The 17,130-nt window shown below is 39.2% G+C and overlaps 1 protein-coding gene across 1 annotated transcript; it reads left to right on the forward strand.

Annotated features, from left to right (window-relative positions):
• Positions 1-1,296: 1,296 nt before the first annotated feature.
• Positions 1,297-16,860, forward strand: LOC103370404 (uncharacterized; the record flags this gene model as incomplete). The annotated part of the gene is made up of 7 exons (XM_008299454.1): positions 1,297-1,329; positions 2,073-2,159; positions 3,520-3,749; positions 6,823-6,873; positions 7,032-7,082; positions 7,292-7,345; positions 16,756-16,860. Coding segments are annotated over exons 1-7 (611 nt in total), but the record flags the coding sequence as incomplete, so codon positions are not given.
• Positions 16,861-17,130: the final 270 nt, after the last annotated feature.

Here is a 17,130-nt window from a genome sequence, read left to right on the forward strand (position 1 = left end):
GTTCGCACCGTTTGCGCTTCCTTCTCTCTCGGACAAGTGCCGTCACCGATCGGACTCCGTGTTGGTGCAGTATGTCCACATCGCCGCTATTTGATCACTGTCCTGACGCCCAGCAGAGTCTCCCGGCTGTAAGTTTTGCAGAATGAACGTCTGGGATAGACAAGACACTGAAAACTTTCACTCTCGCTGTCTCCTGAAGGGGCCGCTGCGGCCATGCGCGCCGCCATCTCAACCACATATCGGCCGTGATCGCGCTTTAAGGCCGCGCGCTTTCTGAAAGACTGTATTGAGCCTAATGATGTTCAGACAGGTGTGTGTTTTTGGTCCCACATGTGAAGACGGTGACAGTGATGACCAATGATCTGGCTTGCTGTGTGTGTGAGAGGTGCTGCACCTTGTTATGTTATATAGAGTTATAATGCTGCTGTTGTGTACAGTGTGACTGTTGCAGGCAATGGCTATCAATAAATAATCCTCATATTCAGAGTAAGCATGCCTCCTTTGTGAACAGTCAACAGGGTAAGCCTTCACTACTGTATGGTCAGGTTGGTCATAGTGGTGGTACTTGGAGAGCTGGATGTTTTCTCAGGTGGTACACACTGTAAAAAGTCTGCTCATTTGGAGTTCTGGCTACTTTTAGGTAAAATCTTCAACCCCGTAACAAAAAACAGTTACAGGGTTGAAGGTTGGACTGTTTTTAAGGCAGCCAGCCCCTTTTCTGTGGGACAGACTAAAGGATGAAAGACACATAAATAGCTGGAACAACAGATCAAATAAGAAAACATCTACATTTACTCGTCAAACTCATGAGCCCAGAGCTTCATGAACACTCACTTCCCTGATTTTAGAACAGACAACAAAATGCTTTTTTTTCTGCTGATACTGCAGATGACAGATTAATTTTATTAAAGTTTGTGAAGAAAATTTCAAATGATTTTAAAGTGAATATTTATTGTTAAAAGTGTGAATGTGCTGTTGTCATATTGTTAAACTAAACTCCACTGACAATGATTTTGCATACAGCATTCAGCCGATGCCGTTGTTGCGCATAACTTTACATTGCACTGAAAAAGCGACTTCACAGTGAGGAGAATGTGTTGAACTGAAACAGATTTCATGCCACAGATTGTTTTTGATTCTCTTTGTTTTCTCCTTATGTTTAAGTGACTACGGCTATTATAATCGGAGTGTGTGTTTGTGTTTAGGTGCCGTCTGTTTTGCCAGTCGGTGAGCTCACACGTCGTGTTTGACCCAATACTTTTGGTCTTCATTTTATCGGGCTGCATCATTGTCACCATGGCGAGGCCTGGTATCCACCCTGACAGCACGGTGAGGCACACACGTAACCTCCAGCTACTTTTGCAACAAGAGGAACAATCAGTACATCTTCACAGGCTGTTGAGACACACACAGAGTTTACTGATTGGTAAAGAAAGCTACTGCTGCCTGTTTTTGAATGTCGTGGATGGTGTGTTGGTGATCCATCTTTAATCTTTAATCCACATCCAGATGAAAATACTCACACCTGAGAAAAGCAACGGGCTGGACATGTCAGACTTCACCCACTCTATAATATGGTCACCGTTATGCAGAATCTTAAGCTGATGTTCTGTTTAACACTTCATTTTTGTAGTTAAACAGTGTGCTTTTGATTCTGAAGTCGCTGAATCAGATGCATTTCTGAAGGATGTCTACACTGCAGAAAATCTAGAACTACATGTCTGTCTTGTTTGCCTCTGTGTTAATCACAATGCAGCCCTGAATACCCTTATCATGGACTAAATCAGTGCTTCAACTTCAGGCACTTTGGGATGGCCAGTGCACTGGAGGCAACTGGGAGCGGCATTCTCAAAGTATGTACACACTTACACATGCATATTCACAACCTCTATGCATGTGTTATCCTCTAACAACAATATCCAAAACCAGTCATGTATGGAATAATACTTGAGGATAATAACAAGGAACCTTTAGGGTATTAGTGGTTGTATGCTATGGCTGCCTACCATGGGTAGTTTATTTCACACCTGCCAGCCACTGAATGAACAAAATCTTGTTCTGTTCCTCTCCAGGACACACTGTGGGAGTGTTGCCCAAATGCTGGTGGCTCTTCAAGCTACCTGCCCTGGGTGTTTCTGGTCTACTTCATTAACTTTGTGGTAACTGCCCAGCTGGGGCTTTTGAACCTGGTGGCGGGTGGCTGCCATCATGCAGGCTCTGGAGGAGAGCACGACCGTAAGGAAAGATGGAAAAAAAAACCTTTGTTTTTTCCTGTTTTTGCTTTATCTAAAGTTAGCAAGTGTATTTTTGTTTATTTCTGTTCTTCCAGGGTTTAGTTCAGTTTTGGGATTATTAGCTTGTTTTGTTTGTTGTGTTTGGTAGTATTAGTCCAGCCTTATTTAAAAGGAAGAATCAACAGAGTGTGTTTAGTGGGAGGCTGCGTCAGTTTCAGTGTAGAACAGAGAGATACAGGAATTCATTCCTGCCAACAGCCATCAAGTCTGACTGACTGATTATTGTTGTATATATATGTTATATTGATTAAAAAAAAGTGAGCTTTTTACAATATTGAATTTCCCTTCTGGGATAAAGTATTTTTAATTTCATTTATTTATTTATTTATGTACATATTTATTTATGTATTTATTTAAGTATTTACTTATTTATTGTAAATGCCTTTTTGGCTTAAAACTGTGTAAAAAGACAAATTTTGGTGGCAATAAATTTAAATTATTTCTACACCTGGTTCTCCTCCACCTGTCATTCATGTTGTGTCTCTGACCCCTGGACCAGGGACGTAACACACTCAAACATGCATCCATTCACTGATAAAAACAGCTGTAACGCTCTGACAAATTCACGTAAAGACACTGTCAAATGTTGTAAAAGAACAAACTACCATTTATTATTTAAAAAAAACCCAAAACAATACATTTACAGATTTTTGATTTGGACATGACATCACTTTTTTGGCCTTTAAAACAAAATAGTCAACATGTAATTATTTCTGTGATTCTATTTGATATCTGTAAATTTATTACAACAGCTAAAAGAAAAAAAGATTCTAAAGATTTATATATAATTTTTCAATCTACATAATTATATCAGTAAAACAAATGGATTTTTTTGCTAATTTATAGATATGCTGTCAAGTGTTGTAAAATAAAAAATTGCCGTTTAGAAAAATACAGATTTGTGAAGCGGACATTATTGAATGTCTTTTTGATTATTTTTTTGTTGGTTGGTTTTTGTAAATTGTGACTTTTTGTGTAATTCAATAAATACATTAAAAAAATTTCAAAAAACATTATTTGTCCCCTAGGGGCAATTAAAACGTTATATTATAATTTAACAAAACAGGAAACTTGTATAAAATAGCAGTAACCTGTAGAAACATTACAGCTAAATCAGTTCTTTATTTTTTTTTCTTTTTTTTTTTTACAGTGTAGTCGTGTGGCCAGTAGCTGGGAGGGCTTTAGGACCTGGGAGCGGCGGCTGCATTCCTGCACATGTAAATAGAGACAGGTGACCGTGGAGGTGAAGCAGCACCTTTCCACGTCACGGAGGAGGAAGACGCTCCGCAGCAGCAGCAGCAGCAGCAGCGGCTCTGCCTTCACCTGTGTCCGAGTCAGCTCCGCTCTCCGCCGGCGTGAGCCTCCCTCCAATGCCCGCTCAGTGAACCTGCTGCTCGGTGGGATGAATTTTATCACCAGCTGGAGGCAAAGCGTGAAGAAAAACGACAGCAAAAGGTGAGCAGAGGAAAGAAAGAAAGAAAGAAAAAAAAGTCCTCCAGAAATCAGTGCATGTCCCGGTTCTGTCGGTGCATGTCTGGAGGATCTGGTCTTCATGTCATCCCGCTGAGGCTGCTGCGTGCGGGACGATGTGTTCCAGCTTCACCAGAAATAAACCCACAGAACGGATCAGAGCCAGAAGTCTGGTTTGGTGTTCAGGACCAGTGTTTTGTCAGCAGCCTGTTAGACAACATTCATGATGTGGTCGATCAGGATTACAGCGCAAACGTGTGAGAAAGTGAACAGAAAGTATCCCTGAAGTACATCTTAAGTACTAAAGTTTATCAAGTCAAGTCAGTGTTTTATAGACTGCAAATATAAAACAAAAGCTGTTTTCAGTTTTAAAAAATAAGAAGCATTATGAGTCAATCTAACACGTTTAAATATTGAGCTTAAGACATTACTTGGTGTGAATTTCCTGATTAGTTTACAAATTAAGCAATAAAACACTACAAAAATGGTATAAAACACTCCCTGACTCTACAGGATTATAATTAATGTTGTGTAACATTAGCCTTAATATTTACATGAGGTTAAGTTGTGTACTTTTTAATACTGTAGGACTTTCAGTGTATTTTTATATTGATGAGATGATTCTTAAAAATCAGAAACACTCAGCCTTTATGTGTGTTACAGTCAGGGAAAGCAGTGTTTCATATCATTTTTGTTGGGTTTAAATCCTAAACTTATTTAGGTGAAATCACAGCATAATTAAAACTATAGAAACCTCAGTATTTACACCTGTTATCAGAAAGCACTTTGACACAGTGGCTGTCGTCTGAAATGTGCTGTATGTGAAAAAAACAAACAAACTGTATTATGGTGCCTGTTTACCATCTTGTTTATTTGTTATTATTCATTTCTGTTTTTTTTTTTTTTAATTTTCCGTGTTTTGCTGTCAAACAGTTTGTAACTCTGTTTTCAGAAGGTGCTACACAAATAAAGTTATTGCCATCGCTAATTATCAAGATAACGACTAATTTACATATAACATCCTACAGCATTCATAATTATGGAGATTAGATTAAGTTAAAAAAAAAAATGCATGAAAACCCGGTAACACCAAGGCTTTTCTGGATCCCTCATGAATAAGAGACGAAGGCGCTAATGCTAGACGATCGTTGATTTTTCACATCTAACTGATATATGAGGAAAAAACACTAACATCAGGATGTGGTCCATATATATATCCAACCCAGTCTCACAGCAATTCGTGAAACAGTCACAAAATTTACTCTCTTGTTTCGTGTCCTGGGACCTGATTTGTTCAACTTTTTCGTGCATGAATTTCAATCCAATACATTTCAATTGGAATTATTATTATTGTTATTATAATTTCGTGTCCGGGACACGTTTCCCCATCAGACAGCTCATATACTGGGATGTTTTTGTCGTTCTTTCCTTCCGACAGGCTAGTAGCTAATGTAGCTAGCCTCGACGAGCTAGCTAAAAGCTTCACAAAGCTACAGACACGTTCCCCATCGCTGACCTCTCAGCTACAACAGTCAGATTATCCATCGCTGGGATCACAGGACATGTTCTGGTCTGTTTTCCTTCACGTGTCCTTCTGCTCAGAGTTGTTTTCATTTACAGAGAAATTCAAGTAACGACGAGCATGTAGCCTAAACACAGTAAAACACTGACATTTTATCGCAAAGAAACAACAACAGCTATGAACGATATGGTTGGGATCACTTTCTAGTCTTCTAGAATAGATTTCTAGTCTTTTCTATTGGAATGAATACAGCCTTTATAGCAGCGCCGGTGTTTCCAGAATGCTAACGTTGGTCCATGTGGGCCACACATCTGTACAGTGATCTCTGTAGTTATTAGTGTGGACGGACCAGAACAGGAAAACTGGTTCATGCTGACTGTGGGAACAAAAGAACGACAGAAACATCCCAGTATATGAGCTGTCTGATGGGAAAATGTGTCCCAGATACAAAAGATAATTCAAATTGAAATGTATTGGTTTGAAATTTGTGCACGAAAAAGTTGAACAAATCAAAGTCCCAGGACACGAAACAATAGATTAAATTTTGTGACTGTTTCACGAATTGCTGTGAGACTGGGTTGATCTACCGTCCCTGATGTTTTGTTATTGCTCTTTTTCAGGTTTCACTGTTTTTGTGTTTGTTTGTTTGTTTTTACAAATGTTTACTGGTGTTTTCTAATGCGTTGTATAGTTGTTTTTTTAAAGCACCTTGTGACTGCACTTTGAAATACCTGCTACAAAAAATATATAAAAGTTTATAATTACTGCTGTTATGATTATATAATTATAAATAAATAAATATAATATATTAGGAAAAATTTAATAATTATTTAAAATTCCATAAAATAGCATAAAACATGAAAACAAGACAAAACAGGAACATTATATAATAGCAGTTTATTTCATTTTTTTCTCTCTTTTTATTGAAATCAAATGAGTTGATCACAGTTTCTTGGTTCACGTCAACATTTTTCAGGCAAGTTCTTAAAAAACTGACAAGGAGTTGTGTAAAATGTGTGCACAGATGTAAAAAAAAAAAAAGTGCTATTAATAAAAAAATATGCTAAGAAATATAGTAGTGCTGATAATAATAGTAATAATACAAAATAAAGAAATAAAATTAATATTAAAAAGAGGATTCAAATAAAATATACATAGAAATAAATAAAAATCTAAAAATATATATATAATAATAATAAAAACGAGAAAAAAAATTGTGTGATGTCAGCGACTGAAGTAAAATACGTCCAAAATACTGAAATCTTAAGACCATTAAATGCAGCTAAAGGCCACTGAACACTTGTACGTCTTGAGGTTTATTGTGAAAATGATAAAAGTGTCTGAACTTCTGTACTTTGGTGTGATATCTTGTTTAATATCTGCAGTTTGTTCTAGATCAGTTTGTTCTAGATCTGAAACAGTCTTAAGTCCTCAGGTCCTCAGGCTTCCAGTCTTCTTGCTAACGTCCTTTTTTTTCTCGCCACCATGAGATTCTTTCTTACGTTCTCTCTAAGTTGACCTCCGACCTCTTCACAGGGATGCTGTGCAGGCACAAGACATCCCCGATGGCCCGGACTCCCCGAGCCGGTACGTCCACATTCACCACCGTTTGTTCTTACAGTCAGAAACATTAAGAAAGCAGCAAACCCGCCGCTGCTCCTCACAGTGCTAGTAGCTCTGCAAAAAGCACATCTGAACCTCTTCGAATCCATTTATGTCGGACTGAACCGTGTTTCTTATCTCAGGTTGTCGGTCGTAAACAGCCCAGACCTGGATCCCATCATCACAGATTTCAAGTGAGTGGTTTTAATTTAGTTCATATCTGCAGAAATGAACAAATCATGGTCGTCAAAAAAAAGAAAAAATATTCAGCTGCCTGGGAGTGTTCATTACTGCCCACGTTTCTCACGATCCATAAACAATAGCTGCTCGTTCGGCTGGTTTTCGTCCCTCGAGATCGGCTTCTTTTCTCTGAAACAGCCTCGATTTTGTTGCTCTGTTTCAGGTTACAGCTGCCGGACAACAAAGATGCTCTGGAGTCGGCAAATCCATCCAACGGGTGAGAAGGGACACGGATCACACATCTAAAGCTTCTCATATATACTCTCTGTGTTATAACTCTGAAGCCCTGCATTCGTGAACTGATTACAAACAGAGAGAAGTTCACATTAACAACATGCTGCAGTAAAAGTCAAAAGGTTACCGACTAAACGCAGCTTCTCCTGCTGTTCATTATATCAATAATTCAGACGGGGTGAACCTGAGAATAACATCATCTCTCAGCTCTCTGCGTTTAAATTATGACTGAGTAGCTGATTAGACTGTTAACAGGTCATTAAATGGAATAACCACAGTGTTATTAGTGTTTTTGGGGGGTTTTTTTTGCATAAGAATGGCTTGTAGCTCCCTCCACAGTATATTTTGGTTTACATTTTGTGCAACAGTGGTTTTATTTAAAAGGAAATCTGCAATATTTTAGTTGATTTGCGGCACAAAGACCTTTTGCTTGATGGCACAAATTCAATAATGATCCTCTGTTCTTAAACCTTTTGCCTGTGACCAAACAAATAACTCCAAATAAGCCTCCACACTGCTGTGCTAACAGTATGCACTCTACAATGCATGTATTTTTTAAATATAACCCCTTTGCACAACAAAACTGGTGCAATACTTGCATCATTGTGCAACAGCAACTTAAACCACCGACGTCACCAGTTTATTTGATTATTGTGATTCATGTTTGTGCACCAGTTTGAGGTTCAATAATCCACCGTCAGTCTTTTTTTATTGTGTATATTGACTTTCAGCTGTCGTGTTTGAATTAAGTTATTTAGTACAGGACAGTTTTAGATATTTTATTATTATTAGATTAAAGTTAAAAGACCTGAGTTGTTTTCAAGTTGCAACATTTCTGAGCTATTAAATCAAATTTTCTCCCACTTAAACCCGTGACCCACTGGCCTCCTCGCAGCAACAAACTGATTTTATTTTATTTTTTTCATTCTACTTTAAAGAAGCTGGATGAATTTCCCCCCTCGTGTGTCTGTACGGAGCCGCTTTGCTCTTGCGATTGTATCTTTATGGGTCACTGTGGGAGAGAAAAATATATCAGATGTGATTTGCAGCTATTCACGGTCACATGAGTTCAATCTTTATGCTTTTCTGATGTTAGCAGTGTTGCTAATAGTGTGTGTAAATGTGCCATACAGCCTGGCTGCGTCCTGTTCAGGGTTTTACTCCAGCTTCAGAGAACAACGCTGGTATTTATGGCTGAGATGGGCGCAATAAGTGATGCTGACGTCTGCAGCACTGAGGAGGATCCAGATGTTTCAGTGTAAAATAGCAGGAGAGTTTGGATTTGTATTGTTCTGGTCGTGTTCGCTTTTGAAAATGCAACAGAGCAGGACAGACATAACGTAGCAGAGCATAACAGTAAAGAACGTAACATGACATCAGGTAACATAAAAGAACTCGTAACAGCAGATAATATGACAGAACGTAATCTAACATGACGTAGCGTAGCATAACAGAACAGAGCAGAGCGTGATGTAAAGTAACACAAAACACAAAACAAAAAACAGAATGTAACATAACAGAGCTAAAAATAAAACAACTAAATGTCTTGTAACAAAAGAGCAGAGCAGAAAATAACGTAACGAATAAAGTAACCATTAGGTAGCAGAAAATACTGTAACGCAACAGAAAACATAATGTAACGTGACATCATGTAACAAACACAATGTAACAGAAAATACATAACAGACAACAGAATAGAATGTAACATAACAGATGTGAAAATAAAATAAAAAAGATCGTAATGTAGCGTTACCTAACGTATCAGAGTGCAACATAAAGTAAAGTAGCATAAAGTAACATAATGTGAAGTGACATAGCGTAATAAAAAAATAACTTAACAGAACGTAACAGTAACGTGACATAATGTAACCTAATGTAACAAAAATATGAACTGAAAATAAAACGGAAAAGATCGTAATGTAGCGTTACGTTACAGATCAGAGCGTAACGTGCCGTAAAGTAACATAATGTAAAGTAGCGCACCTTAACATAATGAAAATAGTAGCATAGCAGAACATAACAGAACAGAACATAATGTAACGTGACATAATGTAACTAAATAGAAAATACATAACAGACAACGGAAAAGAATGTAGCATAACAGATGTGAAAATAAGACTGAAAAGATCGTAATGTAGCGTTACCTGACGTATCAGAGTGCAACATAAAGTAACGTAACGTAAAGTAACATCATGTAAAGTGACATAACGTAATAAAAAAATAACCTAACAGAACGTAACAGAAAAGAACATAATGTATTGTGACATAATGTAACCTAATGTAACAAAAATACGAACTGAAAATAAAACGGAAAAGATCGTAACGTAGTGTTATGTTACAGATCAGAGCGTAACGTGCCGTAAAGTAACATAATGTAAAGTAGCGCAACTTAACATAACGAAAATAGTAGCCTAGCAGAACATAACATAATGTAACCAAACAGAAAATACATAACAGACAACGGAAAAGAATGTAGCATAACAGATGTGAAAATAAGCCTGAAAATATCGTAATGTAGTGTTACGTTACATATCAGAACAGATCAGATCAGAACGTAACGCAACTTAACGTCGTGGAAATAGTAACCTAACAGAACATAATACAAAAGAACATAATGTAACATAACAGAAAATACATAACAGAAAACAACAGGAAATAATGTAACATAGCAGATCAGAAAGTAAAATAACTGAAAAGAACGTAATGTAACGTTAACAGATCAGAGCGTAACAGAACAGGTCAGAACGTGACGTAACTTAACAGGAAATAACAAAAGTGAACATAACGGAAACCTTACAAAACGTGTTTTTGGACATGACATAATAATTAGCGTGCAAATTATGACAGATTTCAACACAGAAGTCTAATGGGATGAACGTAAACTAACTGTCCTGGTCGATGCTGCCATACAAACGGGACGCAGAAACTCTAGCTTCTCATGTGGTGGTAAACCTGAATATCTCTCAGTTTTAGATTGTTCGTTGGACCGGTGAAGCCTTTTTAAGACTTTGCTTGAACTGTATTGTAGTGCAAACTATTGACTGATTGGGAAAGAAATGCTAACTGCAACACTAATGCAGTTACTGGTCTGAGGGGAATGAAACACGTTCTTGTTAGAAGACCAATTCATGCTTTTTGGGTTCTTGTCCGTAGACCGACGTGGACTTTAAAAGCAGATACTGGCGTTCACACGGTTCTTGTTTTTAGTAGAATAGGTGCATGTTAGTGTTTCTGAAAAGCTAATTTTATGTAATATAGCATCTGTAGCACCGCGTCATTGTGAATATTCCTGGGGTTTGTCCCAGTAGACGGAATTAGCACGAGATATCTGGAGAATATAGAGCTTTCGATTGATGGAAAGCATGTACACCTTCAAAGTCTGGCAGCTTCAGTTAGAACTCTGTTAATGATGAATTAAGGTGAGAAGCCTTTTGCACAACTTCTCTTCTTAACCACTGTTGTTTTTATGCTGCTGTTTGTTTTCCTGGTTCACATGCAGTCGACACATTTTACAGTCACGACCTTCAGGCTGCATTTAGGTCTAAAATGATTACATTTCACATCAAGCGTACCTTTGGAAAACCTTACAGACTTAGAGAGCATAAATTGACCCTTAAAGATATTTTTATGACTCCAGAGTTTTCTGAACATTTCCACGACATGAAACCCAGCTAAATAGTAGAATGCCAACATCGGCACGTTTCTCCTCTGTGTTAACTCGTCCTGCTTTACTAGAATAAGAGCTCATTTAATCTCAAAAGAATGAACCATCTGAACATTTTTCATTCGGCACGGCAGACGTGTCGTAGCAGGAACGTTGCCGCTCATGTTAGCAGGACTCCTAAACTAATGAATCTAAATGGAGCGTAACCCTTTTTGTTGTCGTTAGCTAACCGCGGTGTCGATGCTTGTGTGCCGTTACAACGATCTGGTTGTCACGAACCGCACATTTCTAATTACTGCTGATGTTATCTGCTGATGGGAGATACGCCTCTGGCCGGCCTTCTACAAACTGCACACTGTAAAATATAAAGGAACTGAGTCAAATCAACTCATCTTTTCTTGTTGACATAATGTGAATATGAATTCAGTTGAGACATTTAAAATAATGAGTTCAGTCAATGCATTAAATTTAGTTTATCAGAAGCAAAACTAGCTGTAAGAAAACTTCCCAGGATGCATTGTTGAAGAGTTAAAACTCCACAGAGGCTCAGACATGCTGGAAACTTGCTGCGTCTCTAATTTAATAAAAAGTTAGATTAGGTTATGGTTGTTTCATAATAGTCAAAACGGTTTTAACCCCAGAAACAGATCAGCATTTGTGCTGACGGAGTTTATTCATGAGGCTGTTTGATGACGAAAAAACTCTTTATACATCGAAAATGTGAAAGAAAAACAAGTTTATCCGCAACTGTTGTTTGTCACCAGTTGATTCAGCTTAACATCTTGAGTTTATTGGACTTGTTGTGCAGCTTTCTGACACTGTCGAGGCTGCAGGGGAGCTCGTGTCGAAGCTGAGTGAACCTAAAATGCTTTACGGTTGTCCTCTCGCTCGCCCACAGTGTGCATCTGCTTGTTCTTGTGGTGGTAAAACCTGGCGGCGCCGTGCCCGCTCGTAATTCATTACTTCTCGTGCATCTCCAGCTCCTTGGTGCTGCATCTATGTGTTCTATTTCTGGACTCGCTGCAGCGTTCTGCCACTGCAGCACATCGGACCAGCTGAGATCCTCACCATGCTGCAGCAGCCTCACTTTGTACAGCAGACATTTTTCCTTCCTCTTTTCTTTTTCTGTGCTTTTGGGGCAGTTTCACAGCTTATGTATTTAAATCATTAAAAAAAAAAAAAAAAGAAGAATCCTGAGGTCATTTTAGCCCCGCCCCTGATTCAGCGTTGGCCAATGGGAGCAGAGACTGCAGTGTGTAGCATGAGGGTGATGATCGGAAGAGGTGGGATAGGTTTAGTGTTGGTGTGTGTTTGTGTGTGTGTGTGTTGTTCTCTCCTCATGTGTGATAGTCATCCCAATCTTATTAAGAGCTGCTGCTGCATCCGTCCTTCCTCCTCCTCCTCCTCCTCCTCCTCCTCCTCCCTCCTCTTCCATTCATTCTTCCCCTTCTCTTTCTGCCTCTCTCTGCCCTTCTGCTGCTACAGACAGAGACACAGACCATTACACTGCACTGCTGGAGAGGCCTCTGGGCTCACACTTCTGCATTTCCTCTCCCACTTGTGTCTCTTTCTCTGCCGTTCACACTCACTCACTTTTGCCAGATGAAAATGTCAGGAGAGGAAAAGACTCTGACGAACGGGTAAGATACCGGCTGCATGTTGGTGTGTTGTTGTTGTTTTTTTGTCGTTGTTGTCATTCAGTCCTCCTTCGGCCTCCTGTGAGATGTTTTGCCGTGCTCCAGCCGTGACACTCAGGCATGTGGACGAACTCGCTTCGGTTTATTGTCGGGCTCTTTTGTGATGCCACGGACGTCTCGTAGCAGCTGGAATGAGAGTGCTGAAAGCCGTGCGAACCGGCAAACTTAATGCTTCGTCACTCTTAGCAGAAGTGTGTGTTCTTTGCGTACGCAGAGCCGGCCGTCTGAACAGTGGGTTCATGTGTGCAGCCGCATGATAATAATCGACATTGTGCAAGTCGCTCTCTGGAGAAATCAACTCAGAATTTCAGGCTTGCTGACTTTAAATTGAATTATCGGGACAATGCGTGGTATGTGACGGACTCCCCCCTCCATTGTCGGTTATTCCAGAATCCTCTCCTGTTTTTTTTACAGTTCTTTTTTTTTTTGCTTGCTAACTGCTTCCTTTCCTTTTTCAGTGTCCTCAGGCCTCAGATTGCGTTTAAGCTGCCAGAAATCTTGTCAGATTTCCAGCCAACCAGTTCCAGTTGAGTTGGTTTCCAGGTACAAGGAAACGATGGAGCCACTTGTTTGCTGTTTTTTAACCCTCGTTGTTAAGATTCCAGCCTTTATCCGGACAATCTGAGCGTCAGGAATCTGAGATAACAGAAAATGTTCAGTTTGTGTTTGATGTGTATCAGTGCCGTGTGCACGTGTACCTGCTGGTTTTTAAACCGCAGCCCCTCTGCAGTTATTTTTTATTAAATTAGGCTTGTCGTTTAAATCTAACAGGTGATTGGATTCCAACAAGTGTACAATATTGTTTAAAGAGGGCTGAATAATGTGGAATATTGTAGTTTTATGGGTATTCGATCTAGAGGCAGGATTAGACGTGTTTTTAAGCGCGCACGAGTGAATTCAGGAAGATAACACAAGTTTGATGTTGGTAACAGTTGTGGCTGTTTGTTCTTCCGTACTCTCGTCATTTTAAAGCCACGAGAAACCAACGTCTGAGTCCAAATTTCAAAGTTTTTCCTCCCATGAAAACAAAAGCTTCATGCCTTCGATGTGACTCTGCGCCGTTGCTTCCTCTACAGGGTCAGATCTGTGAAATCTGCGCCTTAAATACTGTGAAAGTCTCTCAGCCAGCCTGATCCTGTACAACAACAATGATCTGGAAAGTCCCGCTTTAGATTATTTCCTTGAATTGGTTTTGTATGAAAGTCTGACTGTCAGCGTCAGTTTGCAAATGCTCATGATGTTTTCCAGCCCGTAAAAAAAGAAAAGCAGCAATCTGACATGTTAATGAGATGAAAAACTTGGAGGGACTCTCAAAGTACAAGTGACAGGACAGTGGAGGAAGCTCTGGTTGGACTGGTTTGATTCAATCAGCGGGGGACGACATGTGACTCTCCAGCTGTATCCTACGAATCAATGACGTAAATAAATAAACACCTCGCTTTAATTTCCTCCTACCGGTATTAATGGCTGCAGTATTGATCCCTCTATTACTTTATCATCTGTAGGCACTTGTTACAAGCGGTTATACTCTAATACTACTCTGTATTTTAATACTAGCAGTGGGGTTTTTTGCTATTAAAATGTCACTCATGCGTAACAGAAAACCCATTTTCCTACACGAGCTTGTTGTCTGTCAGCTTTTAGTGCCTGATGAAATATGGAAGTCTGGACACACAATGATCATGCGTTCGCTTGTTTCCCTGACAGTGGTCGTCTGTTGTGGGGAAGGCCGGCTTGCTGCTGGTCATATGTCGAACGCGGCAGTCACCCGCATGTCATTAGGCAGATCTGCAGCAGTGGGCGTGTGAGAGATGAGCGTATCGTCCTCCTGTGCTTCCAATGGACAGGAATGTAAAGTTTATTAGTCACATACATTAGTCGTAGCTGTTTGCTCGGCTTTCGCTCTTCTGTTCTTCTGCGTGTGTCTGAAGTTTGACCTACTTCAGTTAAAGAGGTTAAAAAACTGACCGACCCCGTTCCAGCTGTTAAATGTAAATGATGAAATCACCTTATTTCACAAGACATGGATGCGACCGAGCCGCTTTTCTGCTCATTTCATGATGCAGCTTAAATAACTCGAAGGAAAGCGATCAAACATGATTCATAATGCAAATGAGATGAAGTCAATCAGCTTAATGTTGAAGAGCATTAATGCAGCAGCCTTTAGCGCTTTCGATTTTACATTAACTTAATCCCCTTTTCCTGCTTATTAATGTGTTCTTCACATGCTGTTTGGCCTCCTGCAGCGAAACACACATTGAGAGCAGATCCATTAGAAACCCAGTGAGTGAAGAAGCAGTGCGAGATTCTCCGTCATGACTCGCTTTGGCCACTCCACAGCCGTCACGTGAGGGTCATGTGCCGTGTAATGAATGCAAAAGGACATTATCATCAGCCATTAGGGACGTCAGCTGTCATGAAACTGTTGTTCGAGCTGCTCCCGGAGCTTGTGCTTTTACAAATGCGAGAGCAGTAATTTATGCCGAGTCCTTTTGTAATTTGCAGCGCAATGCAAACAGAAACAACATTAGCAGCGAAGCGTTCTCTCGCCGAGCCCATTTGTCTGCCGGTTTCTCTCCCGTTTTCCGTCTGAAATAGCAGACGAGTGCAAGGGATTCAATAAAGGAGGAATTTGTAAGTAAACAGAGAAAATATCAGGACTTGGGACGACTTGGAGCATTGTGAGGTGATGAGGATCTCTTTCAAAAACTCACTTAAAAGAAAGTCATTAACCCATAAATTAAAAAAAAAGATAGTGAGGTTCCTAAAAACAGAAATATCTAAAAAAAAAAAACTGCCATTAAGATAGTCTCTATATCTTTTAACCAACATCGCAACCACATATTTATTGATTTCAGAATTTCAGTGCTTTAGCTGCAGGTTTGTTTAGGTGATGTCACTGTTGTTTGATGTGAACAAACACAAAACATGCGTCTGCCATGTGATATCATTTTATATGCAGCATTAGATTCAAAACAAAACAAAACCTGAAGTCAGGACCTTAAAGACAAAAATGGCCATGTTGAAAAACCACTGCCATGACAATGTTGAATGTCAATTTTATTTTCTGCTATGACTCCTAACGTTTTGAACCAACATCAGTCCCAATGATGACGCCTAAATGTTTGGATGTTGACCCTTTAAATGCCAGTTTGTTTACATTATGTCTTTGTTATTTTCTAATTTAGAAAACAAAAAAAAGTTAGTTAAAAAAAGTTAGAAACGGCATTGAATGTGATCCTTTTTATTTTTTTGCGGTATTAGATTTTAAGAAAAAAAAAGTCACACTCAGGATCTGGAAGACAAAAATATCTGCATAAAAAACATTTCCCTAAAAATATTACGCATTAATATTATTTTCTGATGTGTAGCAAACATCAGTCCTGATCAGAACTACCAATTATTGTGTTTTTATTTTTTTTAAAAACAAATAAGAAACACAAAAAAAGAATTATTTTCCATATAGTAAGTAGTGGTTGGATTTGTTTGGGATTATCACAATGTGGGATGTGTCAGTGATCAGTGACAACATTGACTGTGATGCATTATTATTATATAGAAAATGCACAGTCAAGACTTCAAAGACAGAGATGTCAGCATAAAAAATACTTTTTTTTCCAAAATTGAAATATTTTCAATGTACTAAACTCTATGGGGAATAATTGATTATGACAGTCTGAGATATGTCAATGATTAGCAACGGTATTGATTCTGATTCATGATTTTTTTTTGCTCAGTGTCAGATTAAAACAAAAACCAAGAAAAAACACCACTCAGGACCTTTTAAGAAATTTACGAAAGGCTATAAAAGTATAATTTGACTTTGATTGATACCTTTTTGTCTCGTAGCTTCCTGGTATAGAAACTGTTTGTTATAATAAGTTTATATATCAGGTGTAAAATGTGTATGTACAATGGATAGTTTAACTGAACTGTTACACGACGAACAGATCTAATCCTCAAGCTCCAATCCCTGTATTTGTATTGGATAATGACATTTTCACTCAAATTTTGTTTGTTTTTGCTCTGCAGGTGCTCGCGGTCCGACCTGTCGCTGGCTCTGGAGGACTGCATGGCTGCCCTGGATCTGTTCCTCAGAAACGACTTTGAGGAGGCGCAGGCCCGCCTCAGATGCAGGTAAGAACTCAGCCTGCATCACATACAGCTGCTGTCCTCACCTGCATCTGTGCTTTCGTGGGCAGATATGATGAATCAGCCCTCACCTGCACATCCGCACACCAGCAACTGTGTAGTATTTTTAGTGTTTTGTTGGAAGCTGCATACACATGCAAAGCACAGGCGTGAATAATTCAATTAACGACGGCTCCATCTCACTTGGTTGGTTGAGTTTTAGATCCTATTAAACTAATGATGAACACGGTAAACACAGCACCTGTAGACGTCAGC

This window comes from Stegastes partitus, unplaced genomic scaffold, assembly GCF_000690725.1.
Source record: "Stegastes partitus isolate 25-593 unplaced genomic scaffold, Stegastes_partitus-1.0.2 Scaffold1418, whole genome shotgun sequence".
In the NCBI taxonomy this organism is placed as follows: domain Eukaryota; kingdom Metazoa; phylum Chordata; class Actinopteri; family Pomacentridae; genus Stegastes; species Stegastes partitus.